We start from the raw sequence: 27,927 nt of genomic DNA on the forward strand, positions 1-27,927 counted from the left end.
GTAGAGTGAAAAGAGCTTTGTGTTTTACCCCCTCAGATAGTAAGCAAAGAAAATGGAAAAAGCAACGCTGTTTGGGGTGACATCCTGATGCATTGCTGGTGACAGAGTGAAGAGGTGACACATTTGGAACATAATGTGGCCGTCTGTATGAAGAACCATAGTTCATCCAGTCATCCCAACCCTAGAACTCCAGAGAAAACCGTTTAATATAGGGGGAAAGTTATTTGCATGAATATGTTCATAAGAACATTACATATAATAGAGGAAATTTGGAAGAAACCTATAGGTTCTTCCACAGGGAAATGGTTAAGGAAATGATGGTAGATTCTCCGCAAGAATGGCTCCCATTAAAAATTGAATTAGGAAGACTTTAAGATAATGTGGCATTAAGAAAAAAAACTCCATGATTAAAAATGAGCATGGGCCAGATGTGGTGGCTCACGCCTGTAATCCCAGCACTTTGGGAGGCTGAGGCGGGTGGATCGCTTGAGCTCATTGTCTGATGCCCTGAATTGGCTTTTTCTCATGCACATTGGGTTAAGGTCATTAGTTATCCACTTAAGTTACCCATTGCATGTGTTTCCAATGACAGAAGAGGATTTAGGGATGGATCGTTGAGGTGACTGCTATGCATAGAAATGCCTAGAAGGAGGCAGTGGTTTAAGCTGTAGAAGGAGGCAGGTGCCAAGTGCTCCCAGTTTGGGGTTTGAGCTCCCACATTCTGCTGCACAGCAGCAGGCAAGTCCTGTGGCCCCCAGGCTCTGCATCTGTGATGTAAGGATTGTAAACCTGCCCTGCCTACCTTGTTTGAGCATCAGATGAGATAAGGTATGTGATAACACTTTGTGAATCACTTAAAAACACTATGTCTATGTGAGGTTGATATTATTGCTATCAAATAAATGCAAATGTGTAGGAAATTATAAAATGGTTCAACTGTTCCATTCCTGTTTTTGAAACTTTCTGAAGACAGGTGGATATGTTTCCCTGAGGTGGGGAGCTAGGGTTGTGCCTGTGTTCATCCAGGAAAATGGGATGAAAAGCCCAAGGTACATCTGCGACATCATCTTTAGAATGTGAAATTACAGTGGGTTTGGAATCTGGGCCTTCTCTCTGCCTGCTCCCTGCCTCTCCTTCCCCACCTACAGTCTCCAGCTCTGACTCCTGGCCTCCCAGGGTCCTCTCCCAGCAGCCTGGAAGGAAGGGACATCCTCATTCCAGGGCCCAGGCCATGAGAAAAGAAGCAGTGGGCAGGGATGCAGGCTGCAGGTGTGGGCAGCTCCAGGTGCCCACTCTAGGCTTCAGGATGAGCGGCTCCCTTCGTGCAGTGGGTGCCTGTCCTGGCAGGTACAGTCACCAGAGAGGCCCACCTGCTTCTGCTGCATACCATGGGGTTTTTCCTGAGACTGAAGAGGGTCCTGCTCCTCATATCCATTGACCAGTGAGTGATGAGGAAGACTGAATGCCGAGGGATGGGAGGAAGGAGGTCAGGAGAACGGGAGAAGGGCTGGCCAGGAAGGAGCAGAGAGGAAACGACAGAGGAGAGGGAGAGATTAGGAGCCCCATGCCTGCCAGCCAGGGAAGGCCCTGCTGTTGCGCTCTTCAGAACCCCAACTCGGGACATTTTGAATAGATGTTAGGAGTGTGAGTGGAATCTAATGAGTGGGACAGACCTCCCAAGTGAGCATTGAATATGAGGGTGGGTGGGGCATGGTAGCTCATGCCTATAATCCCAGCACTTTGGGAGGCCAAGGTAGGAGGATCATTTGAGCCCAGGAGTTTGAGACCTGCCTGGGCAACATGGGAGACGCTTTCTCTACAAAAAATTAAAAATTAGCTGGGCGTGGTGGCACGTGCCTGTGGTCCGAGCTACCCGGGAGGTTGAGGTGGGAGGATTGCCTGAGTCTTGGAGGTCAAGGCTGCGGTCAGCCAGATTGCACCACAGCATTCCAGCTTGGGTGACAGAACGAGACCCTGTCTCAAAAAAATAAATAAAAAATAAAAAATAAAGAAAATGAGGGTGGAGGAAGAAGAGCCAGGGGAAGATTCTTCTGAGACATGGGAAGTAAATTTGCAAGATTGCTGTCTGGGAGCTGGACAGACAGGAAGGGAACAGAACTGGGATGTGGCAGGGACAGGTTCCAGGCACCGGCAGGATGGGGGCCAGTGTGCAGTGGGCCAAGAGGGAATGAGAGCGAGAAAGTGGGGCATCAGCAACATTCAGCTCCCTCCATAGCTCTATGAGAAGAGAGGGGTGGGGACAGTTGGTAGCTGGAGGGTCCTTCAGGATTATTTTATCCATATCCCTTTCCTATCTTTTAGTGAGTTTTTGTTTTCCCTAACTGGATTGTTGGCATTTTAAGGGCACAGTTTATATCTTCTACCTCTTTGTTTCCTCCAAAGTTGGCTGATCACCAGATCACTTAAAGGAGGTTGTTTGTTTTATAAGCGTTTTACCAGATCTTGGCTTAACACTTCCCCCAGAGTTAGTCATAATCATTCTAGCAGGGCTTCTAGATGCTGAACAATGACCGATGGCGCCACTTGATTTGTATGAAGATACTGGTTTAGTTTTAAAAGCAAACTTACATTGAACAAAGTTAGGAAAGAGAAAGGAGAGGGCTACTCAAGTGCCTGAAGGTCCGAGCAGTGAAGAACATGTTTCCATATGCCTGCCACCCTTAGGCTAAGGACACGGTTTTCCTATCTGTTTATTGAATTGGGTCACTTGCTTTAGTTATAATATATGAAGGGATAAGACTGAATTTCACTTCTCAATTAACTAGCCCTCTTGCTCTCTTTTGATCACATGTTCTGGGGTCAGATTCCAGCCCTGTCAGTCAGTGGCTGCACTGGCCAAGGTCATGTGGTTGACCAGCATCCAGAGTTCTGCCAAGAGCCCTGCCTGCCAGAGGCACGGGAGGTGTGGCTGTTGCGCAGCTTCTGTGGCCCAGGCCCTCTGCCTGGTACATTTTAAGTAATGTGAGCAGGTTACTTAATCTTACTCTCTGTTCAGCTGAAAACTAGGGCCAACCCTGGCTCAGAGCTCAGGGGGCTATTGTGAGGATTAAATGAGAGAATCCATGGAAGATGTTTAGAGTCGTACCAGACACATAGGAAGTGCTGAATAAATCAGAATGGTTTTTACTATTACTCTCACCTTTCAATATTTATGACTTAAACTTATGTTACAGTTAGTCATTTCACTGGCGTGTGCTAACCAAAGGTGGCCTGGCCCCTCCCCATCCATTAGGAGGGCTTGAATTTAAAATCCAGGCACTGTGAGTCTGCAGGGAGGACCGACAGGAGAGCTGGGTACTCCTGGGACTTCAGTGTCCAGTGGATGCTGGGGTTCTCAGGTTGGTGTATTGAGTCACATAGTTCCATGACTGAGTCCCTTGGAGGAAGAGGCTAAAGTTGCCTAGAGGCAGGTGTGATGTTTGGTCTGTCCTGTGTGCACTGAGCACCTTCTGTATACCAGTCCCCCTGCTTGCTTCTTCCAGACAGAAGAAAACACGGATGGCAATTGGTCATATTTGAACAGTGCCTCTTATAGCTTACAAACACCATCTTATTGAACACTCATGAAAAATGCTGGGATGTATGTTATTTTTACTGTTTCAAAGATGAAAAAACTCAGGCACAGACATTCTAAATAGTTCCAGGTCTTAGGAAAATGCTTCTTTAGCATTGCGGGAGAAACAGTATATTTGTACAAGGCAAGTAGTTCACCCTGTAAGGCGGCACGTGCTTTGGAGGCACCTAAATACTATGCAGTGTTTTATGCATGGGCGTTTTTCTTACAAAGGAACATAGCTTTGTCTTCCTGGGGGTGTTTATCAAACCACATCTATGTAGCAGATGCTCTTCAAGCATTTTCCATATTCCCTCGTTTACAACACCCTGGAACCCTGAGTTAATTATTAGTCCCATTTTGTGGTTGAGGAGTCTGAAGCTCTTGAGAGTTTGAACTTCTTGTCTAAAGTCACATGGTGAGGAAGTGGTAGAACTGACCTGGACCCCAGGTATCTGGCTCTGGTCTTTCCAATAGTGCCTCTTCAGTGGGTACCCCTTAAATTCTCAGGGGCAGGTGCTTTCTCCTCCTTTTCTGCCCTTTTCTTCAGAGCAAAACCACGTTATCCTAACTGCCAAGCACAAGTCACAAAGGCTGTTATCTCTCCTTCAACAAAAGCCATTCCCTGCCTGGTTGATGAGGTCACACGGCATTTTGCAGGGCATTTTGCAGGGTAGATGCCAGCTTGGGAAAGCCACATAGATAAGCCAGTGGGTGGCTTGTGTTACTGCCTCCCTGTTGGTTTGCTTTTAATTCAAGTCAATTCATTTATCTGAGATGAAAAAGGGAGAGGCTGATGCACACACATTGAAAAGCAGGGAATGGTGCTGGAGAATGAGGCTGTGACTATTTGGAATAAGATCCTGGAGATGAGCAGTGCTGATAGAGTGAATATCCAGGGAGCAGGGGGAGGTGTGTGCACTGACAACAGGAGTTTTAGCATCTGCCCCTCCTTGCTTCAAGGGGCTGGCGGGTACCCGAGGCGGGGTCGGAGGGCTGAGTGATTGCTTCCCATCCTCCCTCTTCCCTCCTGCTCCACGGGTGTAACCTTGAGGTGGGATCAGAGGGCTGGGTGGAGGGCTCCCCATCCTCTCTCCTCCCTTCTGCTCCATGCGTATAACCCCAAGGTGGGATCACAGGCTGAGTGAAGGCTCCCCATCCTCCCTCCCCCCTCCTCCCTCTTGCTCCATGTGTGTAACCCCGAGATGGGATCAGAGGGCAGGGTGGAGGGCTCCCCATCCTCTCTCCTCCCTCCTGCTCCACGTGCATAACCCCCAGCTGACTTACAGACTGTGGTACCTGCTCAACTGCTTCAATTCCAGAACTGGAACTGCAGGGAAGGTGTTTCTGACATCCCTGGTTTTAATTACAGAGGGTCCCTTGAGACCTTATCAGAAATACTGCCAGCCTAGCCCTTTAAAAACTCATGGTATTGGATTCTTTATCAGTGTCGCTGCCTGGCTGTAATATTGTACTATAGTTAGGCAAGTTGTTTCCTTTGGGGGAAACGGGGTGAAGGGTATGAAGGTTCTCTCTGTGTCATTTCTTAAAACTGCATGTGAGTCTATAGTGAGTTTTAAAAAGAAAAAGTTCTAGCCTGGGCAGCATAGCGAGACCTATTATCTCTACACATAATAATAATAATAAAATTAGCTGGGTGTGGTGGCACATGCCTGTGGTACTAGCTACTTGGGAGGATGAGGTGGGAGGATTACTTGAGCCCAGGAGGTCAGGACTGCAGTGGGCTATGATTGTGCAACTGCACTCCAGCCTGGGTGCCAGAGCAAGACCCCTTCTCAACAAAAGAAAAAGGATAAAAGAAAAAAAATTTAAAAGTAGGGTCATTTAAATATGGCAAACTCCAAACGGGTCTTCTCTTTGAAGTTTTAGGGAGCAGCTTGTTTACTTTGTGTCTCACACTTTGCTAATATCCAAAACGCAGAACAATAGGGAACTGCTTGAGGCAGGAGGGGAATGAAGCACCGATTCTCGCTGCAGCATGGATGAACCTTGACGGCATGACGCCAAGTGAAAGCAGACAGACACACAAGACCACATCTTATATGATTCCATTGATAGGAAATGTCCCGAATAAACAAATCTATGGAGACAGGAAGTAGATTGGTGGCCAGGGTTTGGGAGTAGCAGGGGTAGGAGAGAATGGGGAGTGACTGTAAGTGGGTACGAGGTTTCTTTTTTGAGTCATGTTCTAAAATTAGATTATTGCAATGGTTGTAAAGTTCTGTGAGTGAACTAAAAGCCATTGGGTTATACCTTTTAAATGAGTGATTGCATAGCATGTGAATTATACCTCAATAAAACTGTTAAAAAAAAAAGTAGGTTCCTTTGACAGTTTTAATAAAAGTCATAATAAGAGGAATAGTCCTTTTTCAGAGACTGCTTGTAACTTGCAAATTCAGGCCACTGTCCTGGGTCATGTTCTTGGCTCTCTCGTAAACCAGATTCACAGGCCTACCACGCAGACTGTGAGGGTGTTTCCAGTCACTCATCCTGAGGGAAGGAAAACCCAGTGTGTGCCAGGCATTTTGCGAGGTGCTTTTACCTACACTTTATTATGTAAACTTTTTGTAGCCCTGCATAGTATGTGGTTTTACGCCTTTTTTTTTTCTTTTTCTTAATAGAGTCTTGATCTGTTGCCCAAGCTGAAGTGCAGTGGTGCAGTCATAGCTCACTGCATCCTCCAACTCCTGGGCTCAAGCGATCTTCCCCACTTAGCCTCTCAAGTAGCTGCGACTACAGGCACATACCACCATGCCCGGGTAATTTTTTTTTTTGTAGAGTTGGGGTGTCACTGTGTTACCCAGGCTGGTCTTGAACTCCTGGCCTCAAGCAATCTGCCCACCTCAGCTTCCCAAAGTACTGGGATTACAGGTGTGAGTCACTGAACCCCGCTCATGCCTATCTTTTTATAAATGAGTAAATGGAGGTTCTTGGCCGGGCGCGGTGGCTCATGCCTGTAATCCCAGCACTTTGGGAGGCCGAGGTTGGGAGGAACATCTGAGGTCAGGAATTCGACACCAGCCTGGCCAACATGGTGAAACCCCATCTCTACTAAAAAAAAAAAAAATACAAAAATTAGCCTGGCGTGGTGGCGCACGCCTCTGATCCCAGCTACTCAGGACACTGAGGCAGGAGAATCGCTTGAACCCGGGAGGCGGAGGTTGCAGCGAGCTGAGATCGCGCCACTGCACTCCAGCCTGGACAACAAGAGTGAAACTCTGTCTCAAAAGAAAAAAAAAAGAAAAGAAAAAAGAAATGGAGTTTCCTAAAGGCTAAACCACAGTGAGGGAGTACTGCAGCAAAAACTAGAATTTGGGGGCTCCTTGACCCCCAAGCCCATTCTCTTTTCACTGCTGGTATAGCCGGGTTGCCAAGGCTGCCCTCTTGCAGGGGCGGATAGCTCAGGGAGGTCACCAGAGGAAAGGCCTGTGAGCTCTGTGCAAGTCATTTTCAGGCTTGTGTCCTCAGTGGGGACTCTGCTCCCTCCGGAAGTGAGTGTGACATTCTGCCCTATTCCCTTGGAGCAGCTCTTCCCAGGAGAGCTTCAGTGGAAAGAGAACTGTGGGAAAACATGTGGAGGCTTTTCATGGACACGTTTCTGAGTGTCACGAGCTCTTGAAGGAAGCATGTTTATTTCCCCGAAGTGCTCAGCTGTGTCCGGGTCCTGAGTTTTCAAGGGTTTATAACCCCTGGAGCTGAATTTGGATATGCAAGGAAGCCATGGGATTGCAGCCAGGGAACGTGCTATTTTTTGTAAGTGATGATGATGCTGTTGTGTAGTAAAGAGGCCCCTCGTGGTAAATGGACAGGAGTGAATGGAGGTGGAGGGAGAAGTTTTGGGAAAAGATTTGCACTCAGTTAATGATAGTCAAGGTAGTTCAAGGCAGACTCAGTAGCTCCCGGGTTGCTTAGTAGAAATGCAGATTACTGGGTCCCAGTCTGGACCTGCAGCGTCAGAAACTCTGGGGTAAGGTCTGGGAACCTGTGTTTTATTTTTATGTTATTTTTTTGAGACAGGGTCTTGCTGTGTTGCCCAGGCTGGTCTTGAACTCCTGGGCTCTAGTGATCCTCTTGCCTCAGCCTTCCAAAGTGCTGGGATTATAGGCATGAGCCACCACACCCGGCCAGAACCTGTGTTTTAATGAACACTGGAGATCATTACTGTGTACCCTGAAGTCTGAGGAGTCTAGCACCAGATGATCTGATGACACATTGTTGGGATGTGGAGTCATGGGTCCGGTCACCAGCCTGAAGTTGTCCTTGTCTGTCACCTTCCCCACGTTGTCTAAGGGTGAGTGGAACAGAGACAGAAGTAGACTAGTGGTTGCCAGGGGCTGGGAGTAGCAGGCTAGGAGGGAATGGGGAGTGACTGCAGGTGGGTACAGCCTTTCTTTTTTGGTGGTGTTCTAAATCTAGATTGTGTTGATGGTTGTAAGGCTTTAGATGGCTTGCTTGAGCCTTGCAATGGGAATGAGCGCCTTGGCCTAAGGAGAAGGGAAGAAAATCTTGTGGAAGAAATGAGCTTTTATTTTTTTTCCTTTTTTTTTTGTTTTGAGGCAGTCTCTTGCTCTGTCACCCAGGCTGGAGTGCAGTGGTGCAGTCTCAGCTCACTGCCACCTCTGCCTCCTGGGTTCAAGTGATTCTCCTGCCTCAGTCTCCTGAGTAGCTGGGATTACAGGCACCTGCCACCACACCCAGCTAATTTTTGTATTTTTAGTAGAGACGAGGTTTCATCATGTTGCCAAGGCTGGTCTCGAACTCCTGGCCTCAAGTGATCTTTTGCCACCAGATATTAAAAAGTATCAAAAAGCTGCTCTATTTAGTACTGATTGAGATGAATGGAGCAAAATAGCCCAGGAACAGAACCTGGTATTGTCTCTCTGCAAAGTATGCGTGAATTTAAAACATTATTAGATATGTTATCTAGTAATAATAATGATAAAGTATTTTTTAAAGTCATCATAAATCAATAGAAGGAAAGGATTATTCAGTAACTATGAGCATGTGGGTCTTAGTGTTACCAGTACTTATCCTTCTTCTTAGGAGGGATTTGTTTTTTTAATCTTAAAGGAAATAGATATGTTAAACATATCAGGCTTCCTTATTTACATTGGCTAGAGAGCCTAACTCTAAATTTAGCCAATGTATAAGACTAAATGTCAAGTATTTATCTATACAAACACACACATACGTACACACTTGCATCCACATATACATACACGTATTTTACATACATATATACACATATAAATACACATGTACATACATACACATACATACATGGCTCGTTCCTGATTTTATTTTACCATTATTTTTCTTCTGCTTTATCTTGCATTACTCTTTCTGGTTTGTCACATTTTCTTGTATTTTATGTATCTCTATAAACCACCTTAAAACTTTTTGGGGGAAGAAAGTGGAGTATAAATAAAGAAATATAATAAGGTATAATATATAGAAAAAAGGCAGTGAAAATACACCCAAATTTGAATAGGTTGATTTTGGGGTGGTGGTGGTAATGGGATTATTAACTTTCCCTAAAATTTTCTGTATTTTTGAAATTTTCTACTGAAAGCATCATATCATCAGAAAAAAATTGTTATTTCTGCTCATTCCCTTTGCTGGCCAGTGAAAGGAATGCATTTCCATAAGTGAGGGTCTGGCACAGCAGTGTTGAGGGGAGGGGTCTTTGCCGCAGCAAAAGCTGGTCCGGTTCCCAGGAGAGCCCCTCCTTTGCTGCTTGACCTGATTGCAAGTGGAATGTGAGAGCCGGAAGGAAACATTCCATCACTTATTTAGAGCATTCATTTGGCTCTTCCCTGATCTAGGCGTTCAGTACCTGCTCAGAGGGAGTTCACATTCTAGTCAGGGGTCAGACAGTAAATGAGTGAAACGGATTCAGAAACGATGCCACCCTGGGATGGTGACATATAGCCCCAGTGAGAAGGATGAGGAGATGCCCAAGTCAAGAGCGAGGGGAATGGATTTCCAGAGAGAGAGGGCTGCTTGTGCACAGGCTTGGAGTTGCCCAGGGGTTGGGTAGGTCAAAGTGAAGAATGGCCGGGGTGGCCATTGTGGGTGAGCAGATCGGGGATAGAGAGTACCTTGGAGAGATCAACTAGGACCGGATCTGACTGGCCAAGAGAAAGAGTTTGAATTGGACTCTAAGGATGGTAGACAGCTACTGAAGGATTTAATAAGGGGAATGGCGGTGTGTGATGAAAGGTTTAAGATCCTTCTAGCTGCTTCTGAAGGGTGATTTGTAGGAGGACAAGAGATGACGCCGGGGGAGTGGGTAGGGAGATTCTGCCCAAACTGATTCCTACACAGTGATATTTTTATGCTTTTCTTTCTTTCTTTCCTTCTTTCTTTCTTTTTCTTTCTTTCTTTCTTTCTTTCTTTCTTTCTTTCTTTCTTTCTTTCTTTCTTTCTTTCTTTTCTTTCTTTCTTTCCTTCTTTCTGTTTTTTTTTGAGTGTTGATGAGGGGACATACAACTTAAGAAGAAAAATTGGAAATTTTTGTCAAGTTTCCTACATCAGCATTTTACTGATGGAATAAGCTTGCATTTAAACTGGACATCGTTTTTGTTTTTATTAGATAACATTATCCGTATTACAGATACCAGATATGTGTGTACCCATTTAATTACATACACTAATACTTACAAAAAAGTAAATTTTGTCAAAAGAAAATTCAGCTTAGATGGCCATATTGTGTGTGTGTGTGTGTGTGTGTGTATATATATATAAAATATGTATTTTTTTTTTTTTTTTTTGAGAAAAGGTCTTGCTCTGTTGCCCTGGCTGGAGTGCAGCGGCACAATCTTGGCTCACTGCAACTTCTGCCTCCCAGGCTTAAGCAATTCTCCTGCCTCAGCCTCCCAAGTAGCTGGGACTACAGGCATGTGCCACCACGGCCAGCTAATTTTTGTATTTTTAGTAGAGACAGGGTTTCACCATGTTGGCCAGGCTGGTCTCAAACTCTTGATTCATGTGATCTGTCTGCCTTGGCCTCCCAAAGTGCAACGGCTATATTTCTGACATATACAAAGCCAAGCCCAGTTGATCAGAATTTAGCAGTATCTGCAAGATTTGATCCATTTCAGAAATCTGAGCTCTCTAGCATTACATGGACTGATGTTCTCTTAGCTCAGAACTGCTTACCTGAGTGTAGAAAATCTAATATTTAGGAAGAATGATTCATTGCTTTAAGTGTTCAGTCCTGGTTTTTATTTCTATTGTTGCACAAGTTTGATTTGACCTTGGACAAATCATTTCAGTTTGTATTTTAGTGCTTGTGTACAGAAGATGGGTAGTAATAGTCCTGGTAATCCTCCTGCCATCATGTTAACTGGGCGAGAGCTCTCCAAGACCTAGGAGAGATAATAGCAGGTGCAAAGTCCCTGTGGTGGGAGGCAGCAGGTAGATATTTTAGGAGCTGAAAAATGGTCCGTGTAGCTGGAGAGCAGGGTACAAGGGAGAGATGGTCCAGGGTCATGTTATAGAGGTAGGCCAGGGCCACACTGGTTGGGATTTTGCAAACCTTAGTGGGGACTTGAATCTTTATCTGAAGAGCAGGGGGAAGCCATTGGAAGATTTAAATCAGGTAATGACATAAGACTGATGGATGTGCTATCTCCTTTAATCCTCATAACAAATGTATGTGCTAGGTAATATTACCCCATTTTAAAGCAGCACAGAAATTAGGGCAGTGGAGATTAAGGAGTTTACCCCAGGATACCATGCGGGTGAATGATGGAGCTAGGAAACCAACTCAGGTCAGCTTGCATCCAAAGTCCTCAGTCTTCCAGATCAGCCTACCTCCATAGTAATATAACAATGACTGCAGTTTTAAAACACTTTGAACTCTTAAGATGAAAGATTTCCCTTAAATTACAAAGTGGTATTATGCTGCAGAAATGTGAGTGGTAATGAGAGAGCAGGTAATGCCCGGGAACTTTTGAAAGGCCCGGTCCGTGTGGCTCTGCTCCAGCACCTTCAAGTTCCCTGCCGTCTGGCGGGGGGTCGTCTCATAAGCTGCTTTCAACACAAAGAAGGGTTTGGCTGCTCACCGGCCATTTGACACTGCCATTGTCCATAAGGACTCGTTGTCCGTGAAATGCACCCAACGCTTGAGCTTTCAGGGGTTTTGGGAAATCAGATCTGGGCAGTGCTTGTGTGGTTTCGCTGGAGACATTATGCATGCCAAGTTTCTGCTTTCTGCTTTCTCCCTCTTGGATAATCAGCTGGGTTACATGGATTCTTAGAAGCTGGTTGTAGAGATCACCATCTCGATTTTGAACCCAAGAAGCCTTATTCAGGGTTCAAGTGGGAAAATACCTGCTGGCCCATGGCCCTTGAGGCTCTTGGTGATGACGACGTATGTCTGTTTCTTTCTAGTTGACCACGTTGTTCCTGAGCCTGGGACAAGCCTGCTTGCTGCCTTTGACCAGTGGAGGGAATGGGCTGACAGCAAGTCCTGCTGTGACTACTCTCTGCATGTGGACATCAGCGAGTGGCACAAGGGCATCCAGGAGGAGATGGAAGCGCTTGTGAAGGATCACGGTAGGTTGCACAGAGTCAATGCCCTCTGCAGATGTTTCCGCTTCAGTCCATCAACTGGCACAGCCGTGGGAAGAAAGTGATAATGCTTCCAGATCCCATTTGCACCTCATGCCCATGCCTGTCCCTGGGAAGGAGAGAGGGCTTTGGGCCGCAGCTCGTGCTGATTGGAGGTGGCCTTACCCAGTGCAGTAACATAAGCCTTCATTGATGATAAGAGAAGATGAGGCTTACTGCTGGGACCTGTTCTTAGGTGACAGTTGCTCACAGCTTATTGGTTTGTGAGCACCGTGCTCTCTAGCCAGGGTGGGGAGTTGAGGCTGCCGAGAGAGAGATTTACCCTCAAAAGATAACAAATACATATCTCAGTGAGGATTTGGCAGTCTCAGGAGAGTGTTGGGCAGCCCCTTCCTACCAACCTGGATGGATCTAGGATAGATTTGAGGGCTATGAGACACTTCAAAACTGAGTGACAACCTGAGAGGGCTTTTCCTTTCCCTAGAATTATTTTGGAGAACAAATTTCTAGGGATTGGAAAGATTCACAGAGAGGCAGGAGGAATCTACCACCTCAAGGTGCCTCTGGGACTCTTGTCAACAAGAACCTTGGGGGTTTGCGGGGAAGAGCCAGGCCACATCGTCTTCCTGGGTCTCGTTGGGTTTGGCTAGAGACCAGATTAACTAAGACTCAGGTTCACTGGATCTTAGTGTTCAGGGAAACACCTATTGCTTTAGAGTTCTGGGACTTCCAGGCTCAGAAGCACCATGTGCTGTGAGTGACATGGCAAGAGGGAAATCTCTAGGTACTAGAATGATAGAAAATGCCCTGGAATGAAAAGCAGGAGTCTTGAGTTTATTTCTCTGATCTTCCACAGACTAACTGTGTGACCCTGGGTAAATTGCTGAAATTTTATGGGTCTCAGTTTTTTAAACATTTCTCATATATGAGGGTCTTGGACTAGATGTCCTCTAAGATTCTTTCCAGCACGAAGCTTCCACATAAAAGAAAAGAGGTAACCTTTGACTTTTCTCGCTTTTGAGCATGCAGAGACTCCAAGTGGTTTAACTGTGGATACTTAGACTGAATCTGCTCCAAACTAGGCAGGAGGGTTACCGTGGTAACTGTTGCCTGGCAACGGGAGAAGGGCCAGGATGTCCAGAGGCATTTAACTCAGGCAGCTCCCAGCACCCCCCAGGTGGCTTGAATTAAGCTCCAAGGCTGTGAGGTTGTCAGGACAATTGTTTAAAATTGTGATGAATGTTGGGAAGGGATGTTTGGTCTGGTGCCTAGGGAGGCAAGAACTCCAAGACGCCAGGATGAGAATTGTGACATCTGCTTGTTGAACTAATGGACCTTTTCTTACTTAAAAAATCATTTTCTTAAAAATCAGCATGGAAGGCAGTCTGTCTGCCAAAGAAAAGACATTTATCACAGTTCTTCATAGGCAGAAACTTCTAATTCATTTTCTTGTTACAGTCGCAACAGACTTGTTTGGTAGAGGCAGCTTAAAAAAATTAACTGTGGTAAAATAAATATGACATTAAAGTTACCATCTTAACCATTTTTAAGTGTGCGTGCAGTTCATTGTTTTAAAATACACTCATAATGTTGTTGCAACCATCACCACCCTCCATCCACAGGACTCTTTATCTTGCAAAAACTGAAACACTACACTCACTCATTAAACACTAACTCTCCACTCTACTTCACCCCAGTCCCTGGCAGCCACTGTTGTACTTTCTGTCTGTGAAATTGACTTCTAGGGACCTCATACAAGTGAAATCATATAGTATTTGTCCTTTTGCAACTGGCTTATTTCACTTACCATGATGTCCTTAAGGTTTCTCCATGTTGTAGCATGTGTCAGAGTGTCTTTCCTTTTTAAAGGCTGAATAATATTCCATTGTATGGATAGACCACATTGGTTTATTCGTTTATCAGTTAATGGAGGCTTGATTTTTGCTTCCACTTTTTGGCTATTGTGAATAATTCTGCTATGAACATGGATGTGCAAACACTGGCAACTTTTAATTTTGATATACTTGTAAACGTATAGGAAGATTATAAGAATACTAAAAAGCATCCTTGTGCATCTTCATCCCACATTCACCGGTTATTTATATTGTACTCTGCTTCCTTTACCATTCTGTGTCTCCATTTCTCTCCTCTCTCTTTCTCTGTACTGAAACACACACACACACACACACACACACACACACACGTACACACACAGACAGTATTATCACTTTCTTATCCCTTATTTGGTTATTTGGTTTATCTATTAAAAGTCCACCTCTCTATTTTGTCTGTACTAGGGGTAAACTCCTTCCTCGTGTACATGGCTTTCAAAGATCGCTTCCAGCTAACGGATTGCCAGGTAAGAAAGTCGGCTTTTCGGAAGAGACACCCTGACATTTGGTACCTTCAGGCTGTGGCTGTTTGGGAAAGCAGTCTCCAATGTATGCATGTTTCCTAGCTTCCTGGGAAGTGGCTGGTGGATGCAGTTACTGATGTAATTGAGCCTCGAAAGAGAGTATGAACGCAGTGCCCTGGCCCCCAGCACTGCCACTCCACCGCCCTGGATCTGAGGCTCTGCCCTGCACGCGTGTCTGGGAGCGGCACTCAGAACCTCCTTAGCAAACCTGGTGCAGAGCCAGGTGCCACCCAAGAACTTCTCACTCCTGGTCCACGTCCTGCTAAGTTGTGCTGCCTCTGTTAATTTCTGAGGGGTCTTTCTCCATCAAATGTGGTCAGAAACATTGCCCTCATCATGTCAAAAAAACCAGGCTAATAGAATCGCCTAGGTGTCCTGTTTCTCATCCCAGAAATGCTGCTGGCGGGGAGATGATTGTCCTTGTGAACAGGAAGATGGAAGTCCCTGTCTCTGATCCCACCCTTGTCTCTCTCTCAGATTTATGAAGTACTGAGTGTGATCCGGGATATTGGCGCCATAGCCCAAGTCCATGCAGAAAATGGCGACATCATTGCAGAGGTACAGGGCTTTCTTTTTCGTCATTTCTTCATCACCTGGAGGGTGAGAGGCAGGCTCAAGAAAGGGAGGCAACATCTGTAGCTTAACACCAAGGTGGAAAAGCAGAGGGACCTGGTGTTCCCTTGCTGGAGCTCTGCTCAGTCTCACCCATGGCGTGAATGCCAGTGACACACATGCCTCTCCGTGTGTGCCACAGAACATCTAAGTCAGTTACCATTGCAGAGAGAGGCCATTTCTCTCGGTGCTGTAACGCAGCTGCCTTGGGTGGGGTACAGGAACCCTCACGTCACATGCAGGCATTTTACACCGTGGCTGAGGGCCGCAAATGCACCAGCCGTCAGCATCCCAGGGAACAGCTGAATGGTTTTGGGAGGCTGTAATTGATCCATCCTGCTCAGGCGGGACTGGGAACAGGGCAGCGAACCCTTCTCTTCATGAGGTCTTGGGATGAGGGCAGAATGATTGGCAGTGGTAATTTTCCATCTTGCCCGGATAACTGCATGCCTGGGTCTCTGCCATCAGAGCTGTGCAAAGTCCACTCTCCCTCACAGCCTGGCTTTCTCTAAACATTGCAGGAGCAGCAGAGGATCCTGGATCTGGGCATCACGGGCCCCGAGGGACATGTGCTGAGCCGACCCGAGGAGGTGAATGTTCGCCAAGCGGAATGCTCGAATCAGTGTCCCCTGGGCACTGGGCAGAGCCGCAGGGAACCCTCTTCCTGCCCGTTGAGAAGGGGGCTTCTCTGATGCTGACTCTGGTCTTTCTGAGAAGCTGTGGGTCACGTGTGTGTCTATCTGTCTACACAGGCAAAGTGAAGTGTTAGATGACTCCTGAGGGTAAGGTGGTGTGGACTGTTTTGCCAGAAGATTCCTCTTTCTGTCTGTAATTCTTCAAGCCATTGCTTGTATAGACACAAACAGTTCTTCATTGGCATCCTGCAATCTAGATTTTAGTGGTTCACAACTTATGGTCTCCAATATCTTACCAAAATTCACCAAAACATAGTTGGAAGGATGGAAAAGCTCTTCTAAATGCCTAGAAGGCATGTGGGGAATTGTAAGTTTTTCCAAGGTAACCCTGCACCGGATATCACATGATATGCAGAGTTTGGTAGACAGAATCTTTTAAAATTGTGGAGGGAAGATTCAGAGCAGGGGCCTGTGCTGGCTCAAAGGTGGAGACTCACCGTCTTGGTGAGGTGTGTGAGTTCGAAGGGAGAGTGCATACGTCTTAGGTGATGGAGAACCTGTGTTCATCAGTTAGAATTTGTGGCTGTGAAATACTTTTCAGAAGTTGGCTCCTTAATGACAGGCTGGATGTCAGGCTCTAGGGGCCCTGACTAGGGCAGGTTTGAGTGAAGCGTGCAATGGGGGAATCTCCAGGGAACCACCAGGATTTCCCGTTTATGGGAGGAAGTGGCAGAAAAGGGACTGGTGCCGAGCAGGGGGTCAGATCTCCAAGGGCCTGAGTGGAGGCTGATAGTGAGGAGGCTCCAGAAGCCCGGGCGGGAGGAGCTTGGCAAGAGCTCCCTGCAGGGTTGTGGCCACTGAGTTGCTGAGTGGAGTGTCAGCACCGTGCTGCCACCCTGAGTTCGGGACGTGGTCATGTTGGTACCAGTTTGGGAGGGGAGCCAGTCCCTGTGATAAGGAAGTGGATTCAGGAGGGCTTGGGAGCGAAGGCACCATCTGTGTACTGCCTTGGGTGCAGGAGGGGGTGGTTGGGATCCTTTCAGACTTGAGGGGAGGGAATGAGGCTGGAAGAGGAGAAAGGAGTCAAGACAGGCAGGAAGACGTGAGTGGGAGCCACTCGGAATGCTTTGCACACAGTCAGGGTCCACGCTTTGTTCTGTCCTTCTTGCTGCATGCATATGCTCACGTAAACACACATGTACACACCGACATAGGCACACGCAGACAGGTAGACACACAACAGACATAGACACACATGCACACACATAGTAACACACACAGACACACAGACAACTAGACACAGACACCTACACACACACACATACACATAGACATACAGACACATAGACACACAGACAGAGACACCTAGACACACACAGACACATAGACATACACAGACACATAGATACACACGCAGAGGCAGATACACAGAACTGCGGGCTCCAAGACACTTTCAGTACCATTTGAGGCCCTGAGGACGTTTTCCTCTCCCTAGATGACAGGATGGAAGCCGTGACATTTTCAGGACTGCATGTTCCTGCTTCAGGCCAGAGATGCAGGCCCTTTTGTAGCTATCAACCTTCTCATGCGTGCTAAAAGCTGAAAGGGTGGCCTGGCGCTGGCCCGAGGATGAGGGAGGCAGGCAGGCCCCTGTGTCAGCTGAAGAAAGCCCCATGCTGAGACCGTGGCTGGTGGGCAGTGATTCCAGGGGACAGCTTGCAGGCGAGAGCAGGCTAAGATCAGCCGATGATAAACATGCCTGAGGCTGATTTTATGCACATTTGTGTGCACACATACATGTGCACAAGCGCACACACACGTGCACACACTTCACATTCACACACATATACATACACACACATCCATAGGCACAGAGATGCACATGTACACACATAGACACATTTTAGCATATGCACATATGTGTTGTACCCCCGTATTTTCACATACAACATACACATGTGCAAGCACAGACACACATAGGTATACACACACATTTTCGCACACACATGCACATATGTGCTTGCACACACCTGTGCAGGCACCATCCCACTTTTGCAGACACCACAAGGGTTCCTTTCTGTGGTTTCACTTCTCCCTCTGGGCCGGCTTCTGTGACTGCCCTCGCCAGATTCCCCAGGATCCAGATCCACCTGTTGGGTGGTTTAAACCATGGCAACATAAGCCATGGTCGCTCTCAGCCCTGACCTCCCTGGAATTGTTCCTTTGTTCAGCCCTGAAACAGTCTTGGGATTGGGCCTTGGAAATGCACAGAGTCCGGGAGAGGTGGAGGGCTGACACAGTTTTCACGTGAGTCCTGTTCAAAGCTGCCTTCATTTAGCGCTCACGTGTGCTGGACACTGTGTTCCTGGCCCACATTTCAGTTTTGTAACTGTCCTGTGCAGGAGGTACAACAGCATCTCCTTCGCATAACTCCAGGGGATGCCATTCATGCAGGCTGCATGGTTGTATTCAGGGAGCACCATTTACATTCTACTGCCCATGCGTGGTGGTACCAGAGCTGTGCCGCAGTGGGCTCCTTGGTTATCTCTCTTTATGTGAGGACACTCCAGAAGCATGAAGTTAAGTGACTGCCCAGTTATCAAAGTAGAGAGCTAGAAAGTGTAGGGTCCTGCCTCTACCCCAACCCCTCCTGCAGTGTACACACACTCAGCTGAAAGCCACACCTCGGCCTGGGCTTTATTAGAGTTTCCTGCTGCTTTCCTCCTGTTTGGTGACTGGGAGCCAGTCCCTCTGCCTGCCATTTACCAGCTGTACAAGGAGGTGAGAAGATGTCCTCTGAGAAAAGCAAATGCCACTTCTGCAAATGCTACATGAGGCTCCTACTGAGACCCTCATTCTTGTCTAAGTTTTAGAGCCTTCCGAGGGGCTTGCATTCCTTCTTTCTCCTGCTTTCTGCAGAGAAGAACACAAACACAGAAAGAAAAGGCCCTGGCTTTACTGAAGAGGAAAAATCTCTCAGAGAGTTGTTATTCTGGTTGCTTATATTCATCCATTTTCATACTACTGTAAAGAAATATGTGAGACTGGGTAATTCATAAAGAAAAGAGATTTAATTGACTTACAGTTCTGCATGGCTGAGGAGGCCTCAGGAAACTTACAATCATGGTGGAAGGTGAAGGGGAAGCAGGTCCGTCTTACATGGCGACAAGAGAGTGAGTGAGCAGAGGGCACACTGCCACTTTTAAACCATCAGATCTCGTGAGAACTCACTCATTATCACGAGAACATCATGGGGGAAACTTTCTCCATGATCCAGTCACCTCCCACCAGGTCCCTCCCTCAACATGTGTGGATTACAATTTGAGATGAGATTTGGGTGGGGACGCAGAGCCAAACCATATCACTGCGATTTCGACCAGAGAAATTGAAACCATTTTTACATGATTAGGCCCAGCAGCCATTGCACTGAGAACTTCAGAATCCCCAGCAACTGATTACGGAGTCTCCTTGAGGGCTGGCAGATCCGGGGATGCACCAGTATGGGATGCAGTTTTTCAGCTGATTTAGAGGCCCCTCTTGTATGCCAGGCCCTGAGTCGTTTTAGCCATATGACAGCCCAGCGAGGAGAGGAGGGGGATGCAGGGGGTTTGAAAGGCTTGGATGGTGGCAGAGTGGGATTAGAACTTAAGCCCATAGGCACCTGCTGGCTGACATCTCCTCTCATGGTGAGTTTGTCAAGAGGGATCTGTTGTGTGTTAAACCCTGTGTGGGTGATAAAGAGAACAAGTATGGAACGATTTTGCATGAGTTTGAGCTTTCCAGTCTACTTGGGGAGGTGCTGCTGATGGAATGAAACACACCCCAGTAACTTCTCTGCAGTTTGGTGACCTGTCCATCACTAGCATGATGGTTCTCTTGGATTTGAACTTCCCAAAACATGTTCCTAACCCACTACGCCTTTCTTCCCAACCCACCATGTGAGACCACCCAGTAGGATTTTCCCTCATTTTCCACCCAGAGGATTGGAAAGGACATTAGGGAGTTCAGACATCTGGAACTGAACCATCTGTGGCTGAGAGGAGTGGCGACTGAGCCTGCGTGCCGATCCGGGCAGTGCCTGGCATTGTGGGGATGCAAAACAGATAAGAAAGTGATCCTTTCTGAAGGGACTGTGGACAAGGCGAGGAGAAAGAGGTAGACAGAAAGTGAGTGTAGAGATAGAATTTGACAGCGGCTCTGAGCTGTAAGACTGATGTCTGGGAAGAGAGTGGGGACTTGGAGATGAGAATAACGAAGAACCCTTCACAGGGACGGACACTTTCCAGCAGGCCTTGCAGAATGACAGATGTCCTGACACTGCCGTGTGTCCCCGGACAGGTCATTTCCCTCTCTGAGTTGCCTCATCATTAAAATCAGAAGATAGGCATAGTGGCTCGTACCTGTCATCCCAGCACTTTGGGAGGCCGAGGTGGGAGGATCGCTTGAGCCCAGGAGTTCAAGACCAACCTGGGCAACATGGCGAAACCCCGTGCTGGGACAATAAATGGAGTAGTCACCTGTATCTCTGGGAGGTGCTGAGGGTTCTAGTGGAGTCCATCTCACACTTCACACCCATGCAAGACGTCCCTGCCCCCGCCTGGTGCTGCCGGGCCACAGGCTTCTCTGCTGTAAGTGGGGAGAGAGGGCTTGTCCTTCAGCTGTCTTAGGAATGAAAAACATTTGGGTGTTTAATGAGCTTTTTCAAGAGCCCTTTGCTTGGATTGTGGATTTCTAGACATCCCTTTTCACATAGTTGATGCCTGAAAGGCCAAATGTGAGTGAAGTTGTCTCAGCTCTGCTAAATTAGATTATCAGTTAATGCAATTACAGAATTTAATCTTTTGGCCAAGCTCTGGTGGAGACAAGGTAGCCAATTTAGTTATAGGGGCTCAGTTATTTCTTGTGAAAAATAACAGTGTTCTGTGGAGCAGCCTAGATTGAAATACCATGAATATAACATGAAGTCGTTTATATGCTTAGCAAACATTTTTGAGCATGTGCTGTGTATCAGGCAGGACATTGGGAGCTACTGGGGGCAGGGCATAGAAGATACTAAGCGGTGAGTAAGCCCCAGCCCCTCCCCTCCAAGAGTTCAAGCCAGAGCCCTTTTGCTGGGATTTGGAGAGGGAGCCAGTGATGTTCTGAGATCTGCCTTCCACAATTTTACCTGCTCCTTCCCTTGCCGATTGGTGATTCCTCTGTAGGATAGAACTTGATCCACGGAGTCTTGCTTGATCAGATATTCCACAGTCATCACGTGGGATTTGAAATATCATTCATCCAAACATCCGTTTATTTATTTATTTATGAGACGAAGTCTCTCACTGTCACCCAGGCTGGAGTGCAGTGGCGCCATCTCGGCTCACTGCAACCTCCGCCTCCTGGGTTCCAGCGATTCTCCTGCCTCAGCCTCCTGAGTAGCTGGAATTACAGGCACGTGCCACCACGTCTGGCTAATTTTTTTTTAATTTTTAGTAGAGACGGAGTTTCACCATGCTGGTCGGGCTGGTCTCGAACTCCTGACCTCAGGTGATCCACGCTCCTCAGCCTCCCAAAGTGCTGGGATTACAGGTGTGAGCCACCGCACTGACTGCAACATCTGATTTAAAGCGCCAGATTATTTACTTAAGCAGTTCTCCAATCTTGTGCTGAAGGTCGTACCAGGCTGTGGCTGGCCACGTTTGTGCTTCACACACAGGGGGCCATTGGTGTAGACAAACGGGGCCCACTCCGTTCCCGGAGCCCTGTGAGGCTGCATTGTTTCGTGGGTGATGCTGACTTCATTCATGAGCATTTAATGGGAGCCCAGCACGAACTCCACATCACTGAATATCTTGAGTCAAGACCCTGGGAGCAGAATGAATATATGGAATTGAGAGCAATCAGTGTCTGTGTGTGGCGGTTCTCAAACATTAGTAAGTGTGAAAATCACCCACATTGCTGGGTCCCACCCTCAGAGTTTCTAGCCTGTGAGTTTCTAGTCCAGGGCAGAGCCAGAAAATATGCATTTCTTACAGACTCTGGGCCAGTGCTGATGTCACAGGCTTGCTGCCTGCACCTGGAGAAGGGTCAGAAGGGAGTTTTCTTTTCTTTTTCTTTTGAGACTTAGTCTCACTTTGTTGCGCAGGTTGGAGTATGGTGGTGCAATCTCAGCTTACTGCCACCTCTGCCTGCTGGGTTCAAGTGATTCTCCTGCCTTATACTCCCAAGTAGCTGGGATTACAGGCACCTGCTGCCATGCTCAGCATTTTTTTTTGTATTTGTGGTAGATACGGGGTTTCACCATGTTGGCCAGGCTGGTCTTGAACTCCTGATCTCAGGTAATCCACCTGCCTCAGCCTCCCAAAGTGCTGGGATTACAGGCATGAACCACTGTGTCCAGCCACAGGAGGGAATTAGTTCAACCAAACCAATGTTGAGAGACACAAGGCAAGTCATACTCCTCTGAATTGTCCTCTGGGGTAGGACCTTGGAGACCAGCAGCCTCACCTTCATCTTAGCCTCTCTCTGGGGTGGAGGATAAAGGTAGCAGCTCGTGGGGTGGGCTGAGCCACATTCTCATGTTCTGCTGCCGTTTTGCAGGTCGAGGCCGAAGCCGTGAATCGTGCCATCACCATCGCCAACCAGACCAACTGCCCTCTGTATATCACCAAGGTGATGAGCAAAAGCTCTGCTGAAGTCATCGCCCAGGCACGGAAGAAGGGTGAGTGTTGTGGCTGGACTGGCTGTTGTCAGGCGGGCGGGTTTGGAGAGGAGGGGGGCTCCTCACTGGGGAGGGCTCCTTTTCCAGACCCTCATGCCAAGTGGGCCACTTGCACCATGTTCTGGCATTAACCTAATTACAGCCAGGCAAGGCAGGAGCTCCAGTTTCCTCCTCTGCTCCACTGCTGCGGCCTTGTTAGTATCTATTTAAAGCCGTGTGCACGCCAAGGGAGGGTGGGCAGGCACATGTCCCCCAGCCCCAGTGCAAGAGCTGGACTTACTTTGATGTGGTTGAAATAAACTAGGCACATACACAGATTACGTCAGTTTCCATCCGCCCCAGAATCCTTGGTCGCATCATGCACTTCCCCTCCAAAGCTGGGAGTGATTTCTGCTGGGGTATGTAAGGCAGCTTTGTGGGGTGTGGGGATGCATTTTGCCCCAGACACTATCACATCCAGATGTTTTGGTGCTTGATAAACTCTCTTGATGCATTCTGAACTGAGGCTGGGTCTCTGATATTACTAGGGTGTCCACTGAGAAGGGTCCTGGAAACTAATTGATGAAGTGCAGCTTCCAGTGCTTCCTCTAGAGGACGCCCCATGAGGCATCTCATTCATTATGAATGCAGCTGAGCCCTGTTGTCACCCGCTGCTGACTACATGACTTTCGATAATCACACTGCATCTTTTATGCTTGGGAATTCTCTCCTCGTACAGAAAGCCTGAGGGCATGTCATTCGTTTTGATGGTGGATCTTAGGCTGATCTGAAATGAACATTATGAAAGGGTCCCCTTCTTTCTTCCTTCCTTTCTCCCTTTTATGTCCCCTCCTCCCCTTTGCCTGTTGGGATCTCTCCATCTCTGTGTCTCCACTTCTCTTCCCTTCTTTCCTGATTTCTGTTTCATTTTATCTTTCATTTGACTGTTTCTCAGTCCCTCTGTCATTCTCTCTCTGTGTCTTTCTTTCCCTGTTAGGAAGGGAGCCATTTGACCCTATGGCTTGGTTTCTATTCTCTGCATCATGTGGTCCACATGGATCAAGGTGGGCTGCGGGGTTTTTTTCACTGGCGGGTGACTTGCTGCAAGCCCTGGAACAAATTGCTCAATGACGACTGAGTCATCTTGTCCCAGAGATGATGACTTCCAGACGGACCCAGAGGCTCCTGGCCCTTGTTCTTTGGAGTGCTCCTGGGGCCTCTGTCCTTACTCTACGCATCAAATGGTTGCCGCCTTTCTGTCTTCTCCTGGCACCTTGAAGGAATTGCCTTTTAGAAATAAGAAAGCATTCACCTAAAGTAATGTAACCTACTCAGAATGAGCTTTGAGTTGTTTTCTAGGAGATATCCTGGATGACGATGGAATCGGTGGCCCTGGGTCACCCAGACCCGCATTTGCAAGAAGGCAGCGCATTTGTGGGAATCGGCCTCTGTACGGAAGGCCAGCCACAGCACCGCTGCCCCCACGTAGTGTGGGGATGTTTGGCATAGTGTCTGAAAGGGGGAAAGAATGAGACGGCTTATTTTCTGTATTTTACTACTGCACTATACCTAGATGATGATGATACATGAGTTAGGCTAACATTTCAATGTAATTTTGGATAGAGACCTTGTCTAAAGTTTACTCCATATTCAAACACATACCTGTCCAAATGAGAAGACGGAGGGGTCCTACATGTCCCAGACTTTAGTTGGGGGAGGTGGAGTCGTGGGCCAGCCCTGCCGCAGGCCTCTTCCTCTCTGTCCCTCAGGGTTCTTCTCACGTGGAGTTCAGGAACTGGAGTGTGTTGTTGCAGTGCCCAGTTTGGACCTAGCACCCCAACTCAGTGCCCGGTAACCCTTGTTGTTGTTTTCTTTTTAATTTTCTATTTTATTTTTGAGATGGAGTCTCACTCTGTCGCCCAGGCTGGAGTGCAGTGGTACCATCTCAGCTCACTGTAGTCTCCACCTCCTGGACTCAAGCGATTCTCCCGCCTCAGCCTCCTTAGTTACTGGGATTACAGGCGCCCCCCCCGCCGCCACACCCATCTAATTTTTATATTTTTAGTAGAGATGGGGTTTCACCATGTTGACCAGGCTGGTCTGGAGCTCCTGACCTCAGGTGATCTGCCTGCCTCGGTCTCCCAAAATACTGGGATTACAGGCGTGAGCCACTGCACCTGGCCACCCCTATTGTCTTTATAACCTTGACACGCTGTGTGTCTTATGGGGTGAGCAGTGGGAGGGGACTTTAGTCTGTTCCCTTCCAGAGCCTTCTGAGTGTGAGTCCAAATGTGCCCACACCATGGTTCCCAGGATGGCATTTGCATTCAAACTGTTACCCATTAATCCCTGAAAGCCTGAGCTTTAGACAAACCTGAGCTGCCAGAAAGGAATTTCCAGTGCATTCAGCTGCTAATGAGCAGGAATGAGAAGTCCTAGCTAACTTCCTAGGCTCTTAGGCTCTTTCCCATCTTGCTAGAACTTCCTAGCAACTTTGGGAGGCAGCCCTGGCAGGAATTTTTATATTTTGTTTTACTTTGCAGCTAAGTAAACTGAAGCTCAGAGCTCATGAATAGTGGAATTGCGGCTTGACTGTCAGGCATCTAACTTCAGGCCACAAATATCCATGTTAATGTTTGACTGACTTACCTTTGTGCTTTGAGATTATTTTAATATGGTGATGCTTGTGACCTATGTCTGTTGGGGCTTAATTCCTTAAGAATCCTGATTGAAACAGTGGCCTGACACCCAGCAGAGATATGGGTAATGTACACACAAGGATTCCCAAATGACCAAGAAGGAAAGCTCTGTAAGGGAGTATTAATTGTTTGCTCTCCAGGATCAGTATTCATTCTTGGATCAAACCCCAGCTCCACTGTACACCAGCCATGTGATGCTGGGTGCTTCCTCATCATCTCCACATGTCCTTTTGCCATCTGCAAGGGGAGGATGGTAACCATGACTTATCTCACAGGGTGATGATGATGTGTACATGAGATATTGCAGGTAAAGATGGAGACGAGAAGCGTGACCAGTTATTGTGACTACAGGATGAAGGGGCTGGTCTAACCTTGAGCTTGCGAGGAAAGCAAAGTAAACATGCCTGCTGACCCTGGACAAAGGTTTTCTGCTCAGAATTGTTTGTCCACTTCAGGTGGGTTCTTCTGGCCCCCTGAGGCAAGTGTGTGCACTGCCACAGCCCCCTTTCTGATGCTGCATTTCTTCCTCTGTGAATGGAGAGATTCTGAATTCATTCAATGCACTTTCATGATGTGATACTTCAGGCGTGTGTACCAGGAACAAGAAATGGTCCCAACCACAGTTAGCTCCTCCACTTGCAGGGGAAGGACGCTGAGTGGAAAGTCACGTTGGGAGGTGGTCGGGGCTACAAAAGGGGTACAAGTTAGGAGGGGTTGAGCCCAGAAGGAAGTCTCAGAGAGGTCAGGCTGCGTAAGCAGACTCGAAATTTTTCTATAAATGTGAGCTTTGAAAAATGATAATCCTGCCCTGGGAGGAGTAGTAATGTCTCCTTCTCTTAGTGATCCACATGAACCTCCCCAGCCAGAGACCTGCTGGTCCGGAATCTAAGACGAGAAGTTCAGGGAAGTGAGGATATGAGGTGAAACGAATGAGAACTGTTTTCACGTGCTTGCTTGAGCCAGCATGACTGCGTCCTGCCTTCCCTGAGGGACACACTGAGAGACACGCTGTTTCCATCATCCGCTCTGTGGCTGTCCAGCAGGGTGGCGTGTTCAGCCGGGGAGTGGTGTGTCATCAACCCAATTTGGCAGCTGAGGCAATGAACACAGAGCCAGGACCAGATGACCTGGGGGCATTTTTACTCTTGAAAATAACTTAGACATTGATCAACTTAATAGGCTCATTTCACTGAAGAAGTAGAAATGCAGAAATTGAAAATCTTGCCCTAGATCATGTAGCCTGTGGGAATTAGAAACCATGATTCCAGGCTCCTGGCCACCTCTCTTTCCATGGAGGGCCCCTTATGGGGATTTCTCCTCTAGAATGAGCTCCCTCTGACCACATTTTGTCCATGTGTGAAATCCAGCATGACTGCTGATGCCTTCCATGTGTAAGTGGTGGCCCGTGGGTAGTGCCTGATGACCTCATCTGGTGGACATTCTTTTCCATCCTCCTTCTCACCCCTCTCCCATAACCCGGGTGCAGAAACATTCAGGACATTAAACCGTGGGAACCTCAATTTGAGATAAGACCTCTTATGTCCTGTGGGTCGGTAGGAGTGACTCAAACATTATGAGAAGCACATGGTCGTGGGGCCTGTGAGGACCACCTCAGCTTGGGGATGAGTCCTTAGTTAAGCTTATGCTTGATGTTGCAATCTTGAACAGAAAAGGGGGGTGAGAGAGGAGAGAGTACAGTAGAGAAAGGGGGAAGATTTATTTTAAAGAATTATATTTAAGGAATCAACTCACATGATTGTGGGGATGGCAAGTCTGAAATCTGCAGATCAGGCCACGAACTGGAGAACCAGGGAAGAGCTGATGTTGGCATTGGAGTCCAAAGGCAGAATTCCTTCCCAATCTATGCCCTCACTTTAACAGCAGATGCTCTGCAAGGTTGGGAATTCAATTTGCATTGTAATTCAGCCACTGGCAGGATGAGATCCTACTTCTGGTTTTCAGCCATCTCAGCTCTGCATCTATGAGACATAAGGGCAGACATAGAAACTTTTCATTCATTCATGCGGTGCTTGAGCTAGGAATTTGAATCCCTGAATCCATTCTTTTTTTTTCCCCCCACTTTGTCTAGTACAGTTAGGAGCAACCAACCACTCTCGTTATACTTGTTAATTTTACAAAAATGTTTAAGGTATCAGCTACACACCCACCTAGAACCTTGCCTCTTAGAAGCCTTTGGGAGTATTTAATAATATTTTCTGTATCTTTATTGTCCCATCATACCCTGTACTCTCCTCTTTTTACTACTGGACGTAGAATCATTAGTGCCTTTAAACCCAATCAGATTTGAGAACGAATTTCAGAAACCTCAGAACCCATTCAGAAAACTCATTTTTAAGATGATGTTCTTCTAGAACCACTCTTGCTACGAAAACCTGACAGCACAGGCCCCAGGCTGTTTGTTAGGGACTGGCATGAATTCTTGGAAAGGCAATGGAGAATGGTGAGAGCGTGTGTAACTGTCTGTCTGTCTGTCCATCCCAGTTGGTTTTCACTGTGCTTTGGTGGCTCATATGGAGCTATAGATACTGGTTTCCCACAGTTCCCACTTTGGATTTGTTCTCCTGCTTTTCGTCCGTGGGAAATGACTGCCAGAGCTGGGAGCTGTCAAGCATTGTTAAGCCCCAGCCTTCCATTTATTCTTCATGAATGCACACGGGCCCCAGACTGGTTGCAAATAAGCACTAGCTCCC

General features: G+C 47.3%; 1 protein-coding gene across 3 annotated transcripts in view; it reads left to right on the top strand.

The window, feature by feature from the left end:
* The window catches only part of DPYSL2 (dihydropyrimidinase like 2), a 143,280-nt gene that overhangs the window by 97,456 nt on the left and 17,897 nt on the right, over positions 1-27,927 (top strand). For all 3 annotated transcript variants that reach the window (XM_024250562.2, NM_001132362.1, XM_054560900.2), the window contains 5 exon segments: positions 11,993-12,157; positions 14,470-14,531; positions 15,066-15,146; positions 15,722-15,790; positions 22,418-22,538. In XM_024250562.2, coding sequence (XP_024106330.1) covers positions 11,993-12,157; positions 14,470-14,531; positions 15,066-15,146; positions 15,722-15,790; positions 22,418-22,538 — 498 coding nt within the window.

The sequence above is a fragment of the Pongo abelii genome, chromosome 7, assembly GCF_028885655.2.
Source record: "Pongo abelii isolate AG06213 chromosome 7, NHGRI_mPonAbe1-v2.0_pri, whole genome shotgun sequence".
Lineage (NCBI taxonomy): Eukaryota > Metazoa > Chordata > Mammalia > Primates > Hominidae > Pongo > Pongo abelii.